Genomic DNA, 17,408 nt, shown 5'->3' with positions numbered 1-17,408 from the left:
CATCATTTTCCCAATTAGCCAAAAAATGTTGGACCGGTGCACTCAGCCTCCTCCGGCGGGCCTAGCTCGTGGGAAGTGACGAGTCCGCGTCCAAACTAAAAGTAGGGTAGCTTAGGGTTGTGATCTTTGTGTGGGACTGTGGGTTGTGGTATGGGCGCTTCCATCAAAAGCAAGCTACTCTCAATCTGATTAGCTGCTTTGAGTTCTGACTCCAGCTAAGCTTATTTTCGCTTTTCTTATCTAATTCTTTTGCTCGTTGTTTTCTCTCTTTCTTAATTTCATAATGTTTTTTTTTTTTTATCACATCAACGACTAGTCTTTTTGTGAGTCGAACTCACAACCTCTCACTTGTAAAGGGGAGACTTATGCCACTAGATCAAATGGTACTGGGCTTAATTTCGTAAGGTTAGTATTGAAATTTTGAATATAAAAATTATTAGATTAATTACTGTATGTGGTGTGACCTACATAATAAGATAACGGCTCTAAAATCTTAATATATAAAATGCAACAGATTTAGCAAGAAGAAGATGAAGTATCTCCCACTAGGCTACTACTACATATAACCCTTTTCCTGCTTGGTAGTGTTGCTTTTACTAATGGGTGAAATTGAGACACCAATCAGGTCTCTGTCTTGCTGAAAAAATGCGTATCGTTGTCTTTGACTCTTCGCAATTAGTATTAACAAATTGATTGACAAAAATCCCCCTTTTTGAGTTAAGATCATGATCAAAATTGTGTAGAAGTATTACAAATCCAAGGAAAAAGACAAGCGCAAATAATTGGCGCAGGATCCACATTCCACGGGCAATCAATATTTTGAGAAAAGATATTCAAAACCCAACACTAAGAACCAACAAAGCTACAATAATACACTAGGAACTTTTAAGTAACAAAATATACAATCATGATTCAAATGCATGCAGCACCATCTATTTCCTGTTCTTCTTTTCTTTTTTCTTCCATATATTCATGAACTGATTTCGTCACTTCTTTTTTTAAACTAGAGGCCTGACGAAACGAAGACAATTAGAATATTATCACTAATTATATATGTGGATCTTACTTGTATTCCTCTCTCAGGCTTAGCTAACACGCTCGGGCTTACGTTGCCCCCCTTTCATCAAACTGGGGAAAATTAGAGACAAACTTTGGCCTGTAATGGGAAGCATCATCCTGATAACAAGGCTGTCATTTCCTCCAAGTCAAAATCTAAGCTCCCAAAAAACTTGGAAATCTTCTCTCTGCCGGAAAATCCTCATGCATTTAACCTCCACGAGAGCGACGCAACCGAACTGGCCGACCTTCATTCATGCATGCAAATTCACATTCCTTTCTGTCTGTCTAGCTATTCTCTGCTTCAGAAACTTTGACAACAACATCTTACAGTCCGAGAACGATATAGTAAACCAGCGTAATCGGTAATGCTATCAACATCCCGAATATAACCCTGCGAGGAAATCGATTCAGTAATTAGCTAATGTGCCAAGCAAAATTCAAATTGTGGGATTTGAGTTTGAGATTCGACTTACGCAGTGCTAAGAATGGATGGATGAACATTGTACTCCTTGGCAAAGACAAAGGGAACAATTCCTTGTGGAAGCGCAGCCTGAGTTTTTGACATAGTTTCCGTGTTATATTAGATAATAACTGAACGACAGGTAGTCCAACAACAATGAAGGTAGATGAGGAGGAAGATTCTGATAAGAAATAAAGAAAGTAGTTACCTGGACAATAGCTAAGTGGAGGAGGGTGCCACGTAGCCCAACAGCAATGGAGGCTGCAGCCATCACAGCCGGGCCAGTGAGGAATCTCACGGCCATTGCAAACCCGGCCACCGAGTTTCCACATGCTATTATCTTAGGTTGAAGTGCCATAAAAAGACCTGTCAAATTCATTCACACACTAGTTCAGATCACTATGTACGTAACCTCTAATTTCTTTGTATTCTACAGTACTCTGTAGTATCGAAACATCGAAACTTGGATTAATTTCAAAAATTGATTCCGGTCTAATTTCAACGACAAAAAAAGAAAAAGAAAAAGAGCGCTTGTTTGTTTGATTTCTCTGTGTGTAGATTTCAACTACTTTCACTAATTTAGTCCGCATTGGCATCTATCACAACCAATACCCACCGACCCTGGCCAGCGGCCGGACCTACATGTCGGGTGGTCAATACTCAAATACCATCAACTCATTTATAGTCCAAGAAAGAAACTACTGTATACTCCTAGCTTTATCCAATTTCTTGTGACCACCAAAAAAAAGAAAAGAAAAAAAAGAAAGGCCACCAGTGGATGGTTGTGATACTACAGCAGCTAGTTTCGTTGACAGAATAGGCAATCAGTGCCGACCTCTCACACTGTGCCACGCTTATGCTCCAGCGCCGCCACTAGAACGAAAACTCTCATAAATATTAAAACTATGAAAATATAATGAAGAATTAGAATTATTTATTGTGTGATTACCGAACAAATCTAACAGCCTATAAAAATTTGTTACTCCCTTTTCAAAAAAAAAAAAAAAAAAATTTGTTACTCCGGAAATGCAACTTACCTAAACTGAACATAGCCATTCCTAGCCCAGCATCGGACAGTATGGAGATCGACTTCTCTATTATTTTTGGCATAGCAACGTCCCACCGGAAAGCGATGAGCGACCAGATGAGACCGATGAGGCTAGAGTACGTGTTGGGATTGCGGATAAGCTTCCGCCAAACCATGATCAAGATCAGACGCGTCATAACGCTCGCCGGAGGCATTTGTTTTCCGCCGCTTGACTCGTGATCAACCCCCACTCCTCCTCCACCTTTCCCGCCGTGTAGCTCGGCAGTGGAGCTTGACCCCTGCTTGTTAAGTCCGGTTGGCCCCTCCTTTTCTCTCTCCTCCTCTCCCTGATCAGCCTTTCCGGTGAACGTGAAGGCTTCTCCGCCGTGGTGGTAGTGATCGCCGTCACTCTCCGCAACCGCCACTGCACATTTATTTTATTTATTAAAACGAATTAATGATGGGGATCGATATATACTAATTGCACATGATTAAATTAAATGCTACAGTTAATTACCTTTGGTTTCTCCATTCTGGGGGTGGTCAGCAACCAACATCCTGATCTCCTTGGCGCCCTGATCGGACCGCCCCGATTGCTCCGACGCGGCGAAGTCAGGTCCGCCGAAAACGTGGAGCCCTCCGCCTTCGGAAACAGGGGAATTGCTGGAGCTCCAAACAAACATGTGGAGCTCTTTCGCGTCGTGATTCGCTTTGCCACTGTTGGAGTTAACCTGCTGCTGCTGCGGCGGCGGTTGGGGTTGCTGTTGGTTATTTTTAGTGACGGGGGCGGAGAATTCCGGATTCGGAGCCGGGTACGACGAGGGGACAGTCTGGGCCGGGTAAAACCCGAACCGGGGAGAAGTAACCGTCTGCGCCAATATTGGAGCAGAATTCTCTTCGAAATTGGAGGGTCTGGGAGTCGGACCTCGGGAGGACTGAACCGAGTACAAGTCGGCGGGTCCGAAATTGGAGTGGCGGGTATTGAAGCCCTGGACTCCCATCACGGAGTAAAAATCGGAGGGGTTGAAATTGGAGCCTCGGGGAGTGGGATTCCGGGAAGAGCTGAGGCTGTAAATCTCGGCTCCGGTGAGGTTGGACGGCCGAGGAGTCATTGCCGAGAGCGACCGTCTGGACGCGTTGGACTTCCTCACCTTGACGTGGAGCTTTCCGTCTTCGCCGATCTCGGCGTCGGTTTCGAGGAAGTCGCGGCCGTCGAGGGACATGACGTCGGAGTCGACCTTGAAGGAGACGATGGAGGCGGCGGTCTCCGGGAACTGCTCCATTATCAGCAGCTTGGCGCCGCGGTACTCGAAGAGGAAGAGTAACAGAGTGTACCAAATGATGCACTGGAGCACGACGACCTGGACCATCAGGCTGCCGGACTCGGGGATTCGGTGGCCGTACATGGCGATCAGCAGGGGGATTCCCATGACCAGAGTATTGGGAAGCGTGGAGAGCGAGAAAATCGTGATCATCCACTCGAGGCTTCCGTTTCGGGTGAAGTTGGTCCAGAGGGCCAGGGCGAAGAGCATGATGATCTTCTGGAGAGTGTCGGCGGCGATGAAGCGGAAGTTCATGGTGTAAGGGTCGTTGGTGGAGATGAAGTGGAAGGAGAGAAGAGGAACTGCGAAGATTGCGACGAAGCGGTTGATGCCGGAGCATTGGTCCGGGGAGAAGATCTTCCACCACCGGACGGAGCCGTAGGCTAAGATCATGGCCACGTAGAGAGGCACCACCGCCGTCAAGACCTTGTAGAGGTCGTTCCAGGAAATCATTTTTAAATAGTCACGTATGGGAATTAACTAGAGATATCAAGGGTGGCCGTGTCGATATATTCTCGATCGGGTTGTTTCAGATCTGGTGGCGGAGTGGGGATGGCATTAGGGTGAGAATTTGAGGAGAGGGGAAGGGCAAAAGTGGTAGAGGAGGGAAAAACCGTTAGATAACGAACTGGGAGAGAAGATGTGCGTGTACTCTCTGCTAGAGTTGCTAGCTAGCTGCTCTGTTTCTGAGCGTCTCTGCTGGCTGTGATACGGGTGATGTGAGAGAGAGAGAGAGAGAAATGGAGATGGCGATTTTACAAAGGTGCAAGTTACTTTGGAGAGAATATATATATAGAGGAGGAAACAGAAGCCTGAGAACCTGAGAATTAATTAATTAATAAAAAAAAAATATATTCTAATTTCCTTTTGGTCGTGATGATTGAAAATATTAATATATGTTGTACATTTCTATATTGTGAGGCAAGGCTAAAGTGGTCATATAATACTTTTGAGCTATTAAGTTGCTGTACTTTTTAATCAGTTTTTGATCATGCTAGGTTGATTAGATATCTGGTTTTTCTGTTGGCTATATTATACTCGAGTCTTCTTGTTCTTGTTCTTCTTCTTCATAAATTGAAAATTGTGTGTTATATGGTGAAGACAAATTGAAAAAAACATGAAGAATACTAAAGTTAGAGACAACTCGAGTGAAAATGAGTAAATTTGGTCAAAGTGAAGAACCTACATGATCGAAAATCTTTGGAGTTTTCAATCTATGGGCGGCGGTTGTGTAAGAGACTGTAGTTCTATTATTGCCTCTCTCTTTTTTGGAATCGCAAAAGAACGAAAAAAAATGTACCATATGTCAACACGGCCACTTCTTAATTGGCAAAAATAAAAATAAAAATAAAATTATGATTAATTAATATATCTCGATATAGAGAACTCGTTATTGTGTGTTTAATTACGTACAGTGAAAAACCGAACGATCAATTGAGTTCCATCTCACTGTATCACTGCTTGGACCGTCTCTAAACGACTAAACCACACAACTCATGATCTAATACGTCCACTAGCTACGTGGGATAAAAGGAAGTGAAATTTTCCCTTGGCATTGACTATAGAGGGACTAGGCCTCTGTTGGGGACCAGAGAGTAGTGTGAAGGCGGGTTAGGAAATTGACCGCCTGATATGATTATCTTAACCTAACATGGGTTGGTAAACGTGGCCGCTTTGTTGTGGTATAGGTTTTCAATGACGTGGATTCTCTTCTATCTCGATCATGTTCTCCGTTCTGGTTTCTATCTTTCGAAACTAATGTTCTCTCTTCTGTCAAAGTAGAAAGCTCTAAAACTCCGAAAAGTTGCTCCCCCAACTTATTGAGGACCCCTTACTGGTTTCTGGGGGATGACCATCAACAAGTTGTTCTTCCTTTTAGTGTGGGGTTTACTATAGATCGAGCTTTTGAAAATTACAAAACATTGAAATTTGATTTGACCCATAATCTACTCCCTAAAAATTAAGACTTCGGAATCAGAACTACCTCCCTTGGCATACTCTATCAGACCTACTGATTTATGTTTACTCAATTTTCATTTCATATTTCATTATATATATATTAATCGTAACATACATGTACGTTTCTTATTATAAATTCTAGTAACTTTTACGTTCCTACATGCATGTTGGTGCGGTTGAAAAAATGGTTTGAGCATGTACATTCTTGACTCCAGCTTTAATTAGGAGGAGTTTTGATCCACCGTTGTTAAAAAGTAAACTTTATTGTAATTTTTAGTACGTATTAAAATTGGGAGGTTAAGAGTGTGGAATAAAACTCACCCAAAATATAGTAGGTATCTACCTACTTTTCACCAATGATTTATGTTTTTGCGTAGCATTATAAGCAAGTCCATGCAATTGGTGATCGATAGACGAAGTCAATTTCAATGTTTCAAGCTCAATCCTAAGCTGTCATACTTCGGTTAAAGATGGCAGAATCTAAGAGAGTCAAAATATATCAAACATGCACTAAAATTTGGAATTGATCCCGTTTCATTCAACTGAACCATTGTTCATCACCTTTTTCTTTTTTGACCATGCATGCATCTATATAATTAGTCTAATGTTGACGTCGTCATCACTCTATTTGTTCTTATTTCATATATTTTTCGCCAAATCAATTTGTTAAATTCTCAAACACCTCCTCTTATATGCTGTCCCTCCACAAAAATTTAGTTGGGAGTAATTAGTAGGGGCCGTGATCACTTACCTAATTTCAGGTTAAAAATTTCCCACTTACTCCACTAAGAGTTTTTTAACCCCATTTACTCAATCTAATATCTACAGATATTTTTGCCCCTATTAATTAATTATCTCCTCTCAGACTCTCTCTCTCTTTCTCTGCCATGGCTGCTCCGGCATCGGGCCAACACCTCCATCAAGTCAACAGCCCCATCAGAAACGATCTCAACCGTCATGGGTCCCCCAAGCCAGCCCCAAGATCGGAGCACTGCATCTGGATTCGAATTGAACCTCCGAGCGCTGCTGTCACCCAAACCAGACTCTCTCTCTCTCTCTCTCAAACCAGACTCTCTCTGCCATGGCTGCTTCGACGCCCCACCTTCTGCTTCGGGCCAACACCTCGATCGATCCGCCTCCGGCGTCGCCGTCACCCAAACCACAGATCCAACGATCCAAGGCCCATTGCCAGAACTCAGCCCCAACGCCGATCCGACTCCGATCGCAACCCGAATCGAATCCGCTCCCCTTACACAACCACGCCCCGACCACTCCTGCATTGGCCTCACACTTCGGTGGGTACCCAAAGAATTTTTTTTTTTTGGTATACTGTGATTGTTTTTTTTTTTTGGTATACTATGAGCTCCGAGAATGGGGAAGGAAAAAAAAGAAAAAAAAGTGAACGTGTACAATTGAACATATAAATTGATCAATTGCGTCTGTAGTGTATTCATTTTGGTTACTTGAAGGCAATAATATGATTATTGGAGGGTAATAATATGATTATTGGGGCAATAATATGATTATTAGGAGGCAATAATATAATTATTGAGAGGCAATAATATGATTATAAATTGATCAATTGTGCCTGTAGTGTATTCATTTTGGTTTTGGGAGTTTATACAATTCACTGGACGACAATAATATGATTTTGAGAGGCAATAATATGATTATTGGGAGGCAATAATATGAGTATTGAGGGACAATAATATGATTACTGGGGTGCAATAATATGGTTACTGGGTATTATTAGGGGGCAATAAATTCAGACGCCGGAATCCGGTCACTAGTCGCCGGATTCCGGTCATCGGAGTTAGCGGCCGGCCACTGGTCACCGGAGTCCGGCAAGGTGGAGGATGACTTCTCTCTCTAAGTGAGAAAGAAGGAGAGGGCGAAAAAGTCCCAAAAATAAATAAAAAATAATAAAAAAGAATTAATTGGGTATTAGAGAAATAATCCCTTAGAGTGTTTTGGATAAACGGGGTTAAAAAACTGTTAGTGGAGCAAGTAGACAATTTTTAAGCTGAAATTGGGTAAATGATCATTTCCCCTAATTAGTAATCATTTAAGTTACTTGAAAACTATCGAAATTTCTGTAATTTAACAATATTAATATGTGAGCGATATACAAAATATATTTGAAATTAGTTTTTTAATATTAATATTTACTGAAATATATTGAAATTTCAAACCTTGATTTGGAAGCAAATGTTTGAACCATCTCGATCCCTTCCGCCAGCCGTGACTCGTGACTTCTGACTCAGGAGTAGGTCTCAAGCCAACTGAGTCATGCACCCTTCTCCTTAATTAGTTTGATCCATAACCATATTTTACATGTGAAATTGTGAATGAAGTAGATCAATGTCCCAAACATTTTTGTTTTTTAACAAAAAAGAAAGAGAGAAAATCTTATTGTGGAGGAATTTTATATATGGTGGGTAATGCAAATTAATCATGAACAGCCAAAAGGTGCCAACGTACGAGACTCTGGATATTTTAGGTATGCGAATGCGACTGATGTTCATCACTCATGAACTCCCACCTTCTATTATTCGCTTTAATCTGGATCATAATTTTATGGATCATCCTCCTAATCAATCATTAGCAGATTAATTATCTCAATCAAGCTCTCTTTGATAATTTTCTTTCTACTTTTCGGCATTTACCGATCCTGATCAATCATACAGTTTAACAGAAACTTGATTAATTAGGAAAAAAAAACTATAAAAGATTTCCATGGGAAAGTGATAAAAGGTCTTGTTTCTAAGCAATCATCAGAGATGTTCCCCTGGTCAGCAGCTGACCAGAGATTTTATGGTCAATCACCGTCCGATTTCAATCGGACGGTTGACAACTCTCTAACTTTTTAAAAGATGAAAGCTGTCAACCGTCCGATTTCAATCGGACGGTGATTGACCATGAAATCCCTGGTCAGCAGCTGACCAGGGGAACATGACTCAAGCAATCATTTGGGCAGGGGTCAATCTGAATAAGATTTGTATGTATATTTGATAATTATGATGCTTCCCACGCACAGTCCTACTAATTAACAATGTTTAATTATTTAACTAATAATGAAAGCCATACGGGTATGTGTTGTTGGTAAAGAGATACATGCATAAGAGATCTTGGTTTAGGGGATTGTATTCCTTTTTAATCATAAAGAAAACTCAATTCAGAGGACCATATTTGCATGTGATTCCTTGAAAGTAAACGATCGATTAGGTATAGCAATAGCGAAGGGGACTAAGGCATGCATCATTAGCTAGATAATACGAGGACGGGCAGATGTTCTACGAAATATTCAGTTGCATTCTCTTTATCATTCTAAGTTTATCAAATGTTCTCGAATAGATTAAAATGTCATAAAACATTCCTCATATATTTTCCCTTCATCGTCAATTGTTTATTTTCTGATTGTAACAAAAATTAAATGAATTAATTAGTAACATTTTGTAGATGTAAACAGTGCTCGCGGGCCATTTTTACCCTTAAAAGATTACAAACACCAATAATGCAAAAACATTGTGAAAATGATTGAATACCTTAGATATTACAGGCATGCACTTCATTTCACCCCATCATGCCAACATTATCCGGCGAGCATGGTACGACAAATAAATAATCAACTGGCAAGAGGCCTTCTTCAACTTGTGAATGCATGTGGTCTACAGGCATTATTCGAGTTAAACTTTTGATGAAAAGCTGCTAGCTAGCTAATGCAAAGTCATAAAGAACTAGCTATTAGTACTATAAATTATTAGGGTTTAAGAGAGTACGATTGTGATGTGTATCGATATGTGCATGCACTGGCATGGTTCGATCGAAGTGGCCGGTAGGCCGGCTCTCCTTTTGCACAGTTAGTCCGTACGCTTCCATAGCCGGCCAGTCAGCTGATCGAGCCCTCAGAGAGAGACGTTTAATTCGGTCAGTCAAAAGAAGCGAGCATGTCGCCGGACCTCTGCACCCTGTTGCCTTCCCCACACCCCATGCTTATGGAGCCCCCTTCCTTTAGTTAAACTGCAACTTAATTTTAAATCTGGACCATCTCAAAACACACACATTTTCATAAAAACAAATGCATGTGAGGTCAATTAGTTTGACAATAATCACATACCACTAGGCATCACTCTCATCCTTTTGTTTTTGCCTTTTATATACACTTTCTTGCGCACTTTTCTCTTTTTCTCGGTTCTTCTTCATGGGTAGGAAAAGCTCAACTACGATAAAAGCAAGGATGCCAGTTTTAAAACCCCACTTAGGCCACTAAGTACTTAAAAGGGGGCTTTGCAACTGCTTAATCAAGAATCTGTCTACGGCCATGGCTTATGACGCCGATCAAACAATGTGATGGACCGCAAACTATGCATTATTGAAATTGAGGTACTATTCCTCTCAGAGCTAGTTAAGATAGGAAAATTTAAGTGAGGCTTAGTTTCATTCCGGGGCAAAGGCTTAGTATCTTAATTGGAAGTTTTTTTTTTTTTCAAAGTAAAAAATTTGGAAAATTATATAAAAAAAAAGGAGATTATATTTTTGAGTTCTTTCAATTTTGAAAGTCATGCTTTATGTTTATCATATTGAAATTCATATGTGCAATGAGTTTATTATTCGTAGAGCATGATTTTTTAGATTATGCCTAAACTTACATAACACCGACATATGAAATTTTTTTTTAATGAATTTTCTTACTTTTCGACTATGAAAAAAAAAATCCGTTAGAAATTCTAGTAGTTTGTCATTGTAACACAATCTAATGATCATGATTTACCAATAGAGATTAAGAAACATAAAAGTTTGAATATATAGGTGAATGGTGTCACATTCACTTTTAATTAGAGCCTTATCAAGATAACAATTGCTAATTAAAATGATGTCATGTAACGAGAAACATTAATACATCACGAACGTTAACGCTATAAAATTTTTCCCATAATAAAATTACAACACAGTTTTTTTATGAATTGTAGAAAAATAGAACAACTACAACAGAAAATCTGTAGAAACACCCCCTCCCAGCTGATCCAAATGGAAAAACTACAGCACTTCGGGATTTAGTTACTACTACGAATTTAATTAGCTAGCTCCAAAAACAAAAACAGAAAGTGTGTAATTCTGGCAGCCTGCCCATTAAGTTATTCCTCTTTCTCTCATTGGGCCTTATGTTTCTGTATTCCATTTTTCAATTCCTACCAAAGGTCAACATAGATTGGCCCAAATTTTAGGGTTTCCATGCAATTGCTGCCATTATTGAGCTTATAATCCCACATTCCTGTATCTTTTCTGACCACAAGAGATTGACTAAAACATAAAAATAGACAAAGAAAACGATCTCATGCCAAACGAACTTGCATTTCGTTTCTCAAAAACCTAGCCACCTTACTCGGATGACCATATTATCGATTATATTAGTGGATAAACCTATTTCTTTGGCTGAGATTAGTGGATGATCAAGTACTTAACAATCCAAATGAACCCCGTGCACGTTCACATGCATCGTAATGAGGACGGTTAAACAATCGCTTTCCGCTGGACACATGACTGCTTCACTACAAGGTTGACTCAAATCTTTGGCTCTGATGGTGATGAAGATAGGGTTGCTGGATTAATATAAGAATGAGATTAATTAAATTAACCTAATGAACAAACACCCAATTAAGAAATTTGGTAATTCCAATAGATGTCGTGCTTGTGGGGTTGTTTTGTTAGGTTTAAATTTGTTTATTGAATCCAAAGCCACCCATGTGAAAGAACATTCTTTCTGAGTTGGTGTCTTTACGAACTCGATCTCTCATTCCTCTCTGCCATTTCCAAACTCTCGATCGATCTGGATCAAATGGCTATTTTTAATTCCGAATGCATTTAATATTTACATAAATAGTTTAATTTTCCTTCTCTTACGTACTGTAATTCTTCCCAGATAAACAGCTAAGAAGAAACAAACACATCTTGTTTGGAATTGTTCCTAGTTTTCATCAAGGAAAGTCTAAATTATGGGGGACACATTAAGTGGGGGGGTTGGGGACATGTTGAGTATATGTTTTGGCATATTCTGGGTTGGGATTTAAGTTTCTGACTGAATTTCTGATAATGTGTTTTCATGACAGATGTGTATATATCAGTATATCATGCATGGTTTAGCAATGGCACCGTACGTACATATATAGGTGATCATTTATTCAAAATGTTCGGTTGGGAGGGACCGAGTTCATATTAATTCAAAGTGATCGATCTGTGTTGATGGGCTGAAATGACTTATAAGGCAATCAAATATCGCCTCCAATTAAGTATGCCCTAGTTGGTCATATTTTTGAAGGACCGGATGGTACTCTATAACCCCCATATTGCCATTTTATGAATGTTCTTTGGGGTCACCGCACCGGATCGGAATTGTTAGTTAGTTTCCCAAATTCTGTAGATAGTTACATCCTCATCTTCAGCTGGGTATTGCATACAACTACCTAGCTTATTCACAATCAAGCCATAAATAATTAGGCATATAATATATTAACATGATCGATTCACCTCAAGGAAAAAAAAAAAAAAACGTAAAATGAGTATGTATATGTATGTCCTACATGGATTGCATTAGTTGTAAGGCATGGTCCTTATTGAGACAGGATCGAATAGTGTTTCCTCGGCTTTGTCTGAAAGGGAAGGAATGATCGAGTCGCAACAACACTGAATTACGTGTTTGCCCCCCAATCAAGGGTTTGATCATCAAGTTCCACAGAGGCTTGTCTCGTCCTTCATTATACATACATGTTAGCTCTAGCTTGTTTCTGCTGCCATGTATGAGAGACTTCTCTTACCATAATTTCACCTCCATTTTTGTCCTTTTGGGCAATTTCCGCAACTGGCAGAGTTGCAGGAGTGATGTGCCTTCTACGATGGGATCGGTGGGGAAGAACAGATGAGATTATTTTTGGGTTAATTGGCCCATCGGATGTTACACGACTTAAAGCCCAAAAGTGCCTTCTATGTTTTAGTTGCCCAAGATTGATGCAACTTACCCTGAATTGGGCTAAGCTACTTCTTCATTCAGAAGAAATGAAGACGTACGAAGCAATCAAAATTAAGTGCCCATACATTTACAGGAAAACAAAGAACCCAAACTTTAGTTGAAGATGGGACGGCCAAGAGCGGAAAAGTCATTTGGCTCACATTGTATCGTTTTATTAATTGTAAGGAGAGTGAAATCTATCCTCTCCGTTTAATGATTTTCTTTCTTTCTGTAATAGTTTAGTTGTAATTTCTATACTGACTACATTTCATGAGAGGGCTAGGAAAAGAGTAAGGATTGCAAAATAGCATGTGAATTTCATTCCCTTGTTCTAAACTTTGAAACTCTCGCCAAATTATGAAAATGAATAGAAGCAGATAATGACCATAGCCAAATTCAAAGTTAAACAAAGCAATATTGTTTTAGGCTTCCAGGGCCATATATATTTCATATAGGATCCATCTAATTATTCCTATCAAGGGCCCTATAAGATTCAAAGCTCACAACCCAATGCTAATACTCGACCAAATCATATTGAATTATGAGTGCCTTTGATTTTTTGGTCTGGTAAATGAAGGACGCCCATCCCTACTTGTTCATGGCCTCATTTGGATATGATAATTAAACAGAAAAATGTAGGAACACCGTAAAGAAAAGAACAGACTATATATCCATGCGAATCACTAACAATGAAATCATAGCTACGCAAAGTGATATTTCAAAACCTGGTTCTTTTTCCGAGGTTTGAAATCATAGCTAGCTAGCCAAAGTGGCAAACATGCTGCTACAACTTAAAATTAACCAAACCAACATCGAAACATTTGTGTAGACTTTTGAAACAACCGTGCAGAGTTGCTTCCTGTGTCCCAATGAAACATGTTGTATTATAAACTAACAAGAAGTAATTAACTAATTAATATGAACATACATTCTCTCTCTCTAATTTTGACTATGATTAATTTTCTTTCAATGATGATCAAGCTGGTCATTACAAATCAAGTCTCCCGGGATTAGAGGGCGGGCGTCGCCACTTTAGAGGACAAGGCGGTGTTGGCAGCGGCCGAGATTTTTGTCTTTGTAGGGCCGGTGGTTGTGGACGTGGTGGTGACTCGCTCGCAACGAGGGCACATAGTGAGGGTGGATGCCGGAAGAGGCTCGCACGTATGGGGGGAAATCACAGTTGGTGGACCAACTTTCATGGCCCTCAGCTCTTCGACCTCCCTCTGCAGCCTCCTATTCTGTTCAGTCAGTGATCCGAACCATCTCTTCAAATACTCGCATTCCATCTCTGTTTGCTTCAGCTTGCTCCTGCAAATATTTGCTCACTTTACAACTAAGTAATACCCTAATTCAGTAACCGTTTCTCAGAAAAAAAATTTAAAACCAAGTTAATGGAGGACATGCATCATGGATATTCATAAATGCATGGGTAGCTGGGGCTATTCCAAATTAGAATAATGAGAATTGAGTCAAAGGAGCACTTATTAGAGTGACGAAACTGACGGGCACACGAGGCTGAAACAACATCAACCTATGGCTATTAGTAAATGCAGCAAGTAGCTACTTCTCTATGCATGACATGAGTTGATCAATATTCATCACTTCTTCATAAATTGACCACCTATGTAACTGCCTTATACTTATTGTCATTGTTCGATTACATCAACTTAATTACAATGCATTGTTCTAAAATAAAAGTCAGATCAATCAATTTCTTGAAAAGAAAATAAGAAAAAGAAGTAGAATATTCTGACATCTTTAGCTTTAAAAAGAAAAATTACACAAACCAAAGGCGTTCTTGGTCTAAATAAAAATCGCAAAAGATTCTTACGTGCAGTACATAAACTAGCCAGCGTCAGCGAGCTATGAACGTCAAGATCGTTTGGTTCAAAAACTAAGTGATAAAGTTGTGCGTCTTTGTGAAAGGGAAATGACGTTAAATAGTAGTAGAGCACAAATAAATCATATCCCAACCACCAACATGTTGATGATAATAATAAATGGAAAGGGGGCAGAGAAAACTCTAGGTCCATGACCTAGAAACGTAGAGGCAAATAGGTAACAGTGTGCGAGTACCTGGCCCTACGATTTTGAAACCACACCTCAACTTGGCGTGGCCTCAGCTTCAACTGCAAAGCCAAAGCCTCTTTCTGCCTCTGCAAATTTATTTAAAGGGTTTACAATTCATTAATATCGAACAACAACAACATCTGCAGGTATTACAATTAATCACAAAAAAAAAAGAGACATGAAAGCTACAGGTGAGAGAGAGAGAGGGGGGGGGTTTGTTACGGGGTTTAAGGTGTGGTGTTGTCTGAAGCTCTCTTCGAGAAGACGGGACTGTTCCTTGGTGAGACGGAGCTTCTTCCGGGGCGGGCCGCCCGACCCGTTGCTGCTATCTTCTTCGTCCTCCAGTATTTCTTCTTGATCTGGTCTTTGTGCCAATGGTACTTGGTTTATGTCCAAGTTCCTCACTGCACCGGAAACCCATATTCAATAATTTCAGACGCCAAAACCTCTCACACGACAAGGTTTAGGGTTTAGGAATATACAATTTCCACAAAGACAGATAGGGGGAAATACTAAGGAAAAACTAAAAAGGAAACACATGCAAGGCATACGCTGACAGAGTCAAGAAAATTAAGAAGAAGATCGGTGATTATGAGGAAAGAAGAAGAAGAATCGGTAGCTAATTAGTTAATTACCAGAGGAAGGAAGAGATGGGTAGGAAGAGAAGCCAGGAACAGACATAGTCAACTCCAAGCTCGCCATAGATACCCGCTTGATCAAGCTAGCTAGCTAGAAGGTGATGAGAAGCAGAAGGAAGAAAGGAGAGAGGAAAAGGGAAAGCAAAAACAGAATGAGACAGAGATGAAAAACCCCAACTTTATAGTGGGGAACTGGGGATGAATTAAATAGAAGAGGGCAAAGAAGAAAAGGTTAAGAGAGACATGAAAAGGTCAAATAAATAGTGCGACAGAAATAAGAAATATATGGAAAGTAAAGAAAAAAGGTGACGAGGAGAGGATGGATAAATTGATTTTTGGTTTAGGAGTCGGGGTTGGGGTAGGATAGGGTTTCAATTCTTTGACTGTTGTCGTCAAGTCAAAGGGTCTGACCGTTCTGATGGGAGACACGTGTCCAAGTGATGAAGAACCAGTGTAGGAGAATAACCGGCAAGGTTTACTGTATAAGGGATTAGAATAGTAGCAGAGGTCCGACTCTTATGTCGGTTGAAAAGGTCAAAGCTCATGATATGATTGGACTGTGAACCAGCCAACCACTGCTGCACTCGCTTAGCTCAATTAAGCTTGTAGCAGGCACCTTCTTCCTCACCCTTGTAGACATTTTCACAAAATTTTCATAAACACCCCATCCACCCCCCCCCCCCCCCCCCCTCCGAAAAGCAAATGAAGTCCCATAATGCCATCATCAGGACCATTGAGTCAGTTTCATATATCTGTGATCATCATCATGATCACAGATCCAGCAAGAGATGGACTGGGAATTAAAGAAGAATTATTGTTCGATGTTTTCTTTACGGTGTTTGTTTATGAATCATAAATGGCGCGCAGTGGGGGTTGTTACTATGATGGGGAAGAATTTCAATGCTGTTTGATCTGTTTTGCGGGTACAGAGGAGTTGCAACGCCTTCTTTGAACTAATGGCTAAAGCAGAAAATGACATATAATTTTCCGAGTGGTCTGGAATTTGGACTTTGGAGCAGTGCCATTTATGAAGCTAGGAAGAGCGTGCTTGTTTTCTGCAACGCCTTTTCAATTTTCATTAATTAACTTTCACCAATGACTTTGAATTACTTTCTGGTGTAGTATGGAAGAAAGGGCGAAACAGTTTTAATGAGGAAGACATTGCACGCTTCTGTTCTCTCTGGCATGCATAGAATTACTAAGTTATGATACACAACAACGTTTTCTATTGCTCTTTCTGACATAGCAACAGAAAACATTTATGCCTTCTTTGATTCAAGGATTACAAGTTTAACCCGAAATGATCAAGTTTGTTCAACTACTGCAAGAGCTTGAAAACGTAATTACTCCTTTCTGTCCACTAGTCCTTGCAGTTGTTATTACTCTCCTTCAAGCTCAATTTGAAATACTAAAGTGACCAAAAACTGAGGTAGAATATTAATGTTTCAGGTTCATCTTCCACTAAATTTGATGGGTACCAACTACCTTCATTTCATTGAAGGACTTGACAATCTTCTAATTGGGAAAGGACATTGATGAGAAGAGCATTTCCTGATCAGGCTAGTTACCAAGATTAAGATTATAACCAAATTAATGCCCGATTTATATGCACAAAAGCGGAAGCATATGCACCTAATTAATTATTAGCTTTGACCATGAAAATCTATAACCAATTAATCAATGGCCCAAACAAAATCATGTCCAAGCGTTCCTCATTTTCACAAAAAGTGACATATTATAGCTAATTTGGCTTCTTCTTCAGTGGTATGAACAAAGGTGTTGCCTTTCAGACACATTACTGGCAAGAAATTTTATTGTGCATACTTCACATGAAGTTTATGTTTGAAACTACAGGTACAGTGTTTCCCTT

At 39.9% G+C, this 17,408-nt stretch overlaps 2 protein-coding genes across 2 annotated transcripts; both read right to left on the bottom strand.

The window, feature by feature from the left end:
• Positions 1-847: 847 nt before the first annotated feature.
• LOC133713196 (auxin efflux carrier component 4-like) lies at positions 848-4,638 on the bottom strand. Its single transcript, XM_062139317.1, has 5 exons — positions 3,064-4,638; positions 2,557-2,970; positions 1,728-1,885; positions 1,533-1,609; positions 848-1,450 (listed from the first exon to the last, which is right to left on the bottom strand). Exons 1-5 carry the CDS (start codon positions 4,319-4,321, stop codon positions 1,384-1,386), a joined length of 1,974 nt encoding a protein of 657 aa, XP_061995301.1. The 5' UTR covers positions 4,322-4,638; the 3' UTR covers positions 848-1,383.
• An 8,843-nt stretch (positions 4,639-13,481) lies between these two features.
• On the bottom strand, positions 13,482-15,788 carry LOC133710011 (homeobox-leucine zipper protein HOX3). Its single transcript, XM_062135981.1, has 4 exons — positions 15,536-15,788; positions 15,123-15,304; positions 14,907-14,986; positions 13,482-14,138 (listed from the first exon to the last, which is right to left on the bottom strand). The coding sequence occupies exons 1-4, from the start codon at positions 15,600-15,602 to the stop codon at positions 13,841-13,843; spliced, it is 627 nt and encodes a 208-aa protein (XP_061991965.1). The 5' UTR covers positions 15,603-15,788; the 3' UTR covers positions 13,482-13,840.
• Between the last annotated feature and the right edge of the window lie 1,620 nt (positions 15,789-17,408).

This window comes from Rosa rugosa, chromosome 5 (assembly GCF_958449725.1).
Source record: "Rosa rugosa chromosome 5, drRosRugo1.1, whole genome shotgun sequence".
Taxonomy (NCBI): Eukaryota; Viridiplantae; Streptophyta; class Magnoliopsida; order Rosales; family Rosaceae; genus Rosa; species Rosa rugosa.
The sequence above is the reverse complement of the archived record's forward strand: the minus strand, read 5'-3'. Positions and strand labels throughout refer to the sequence as shown.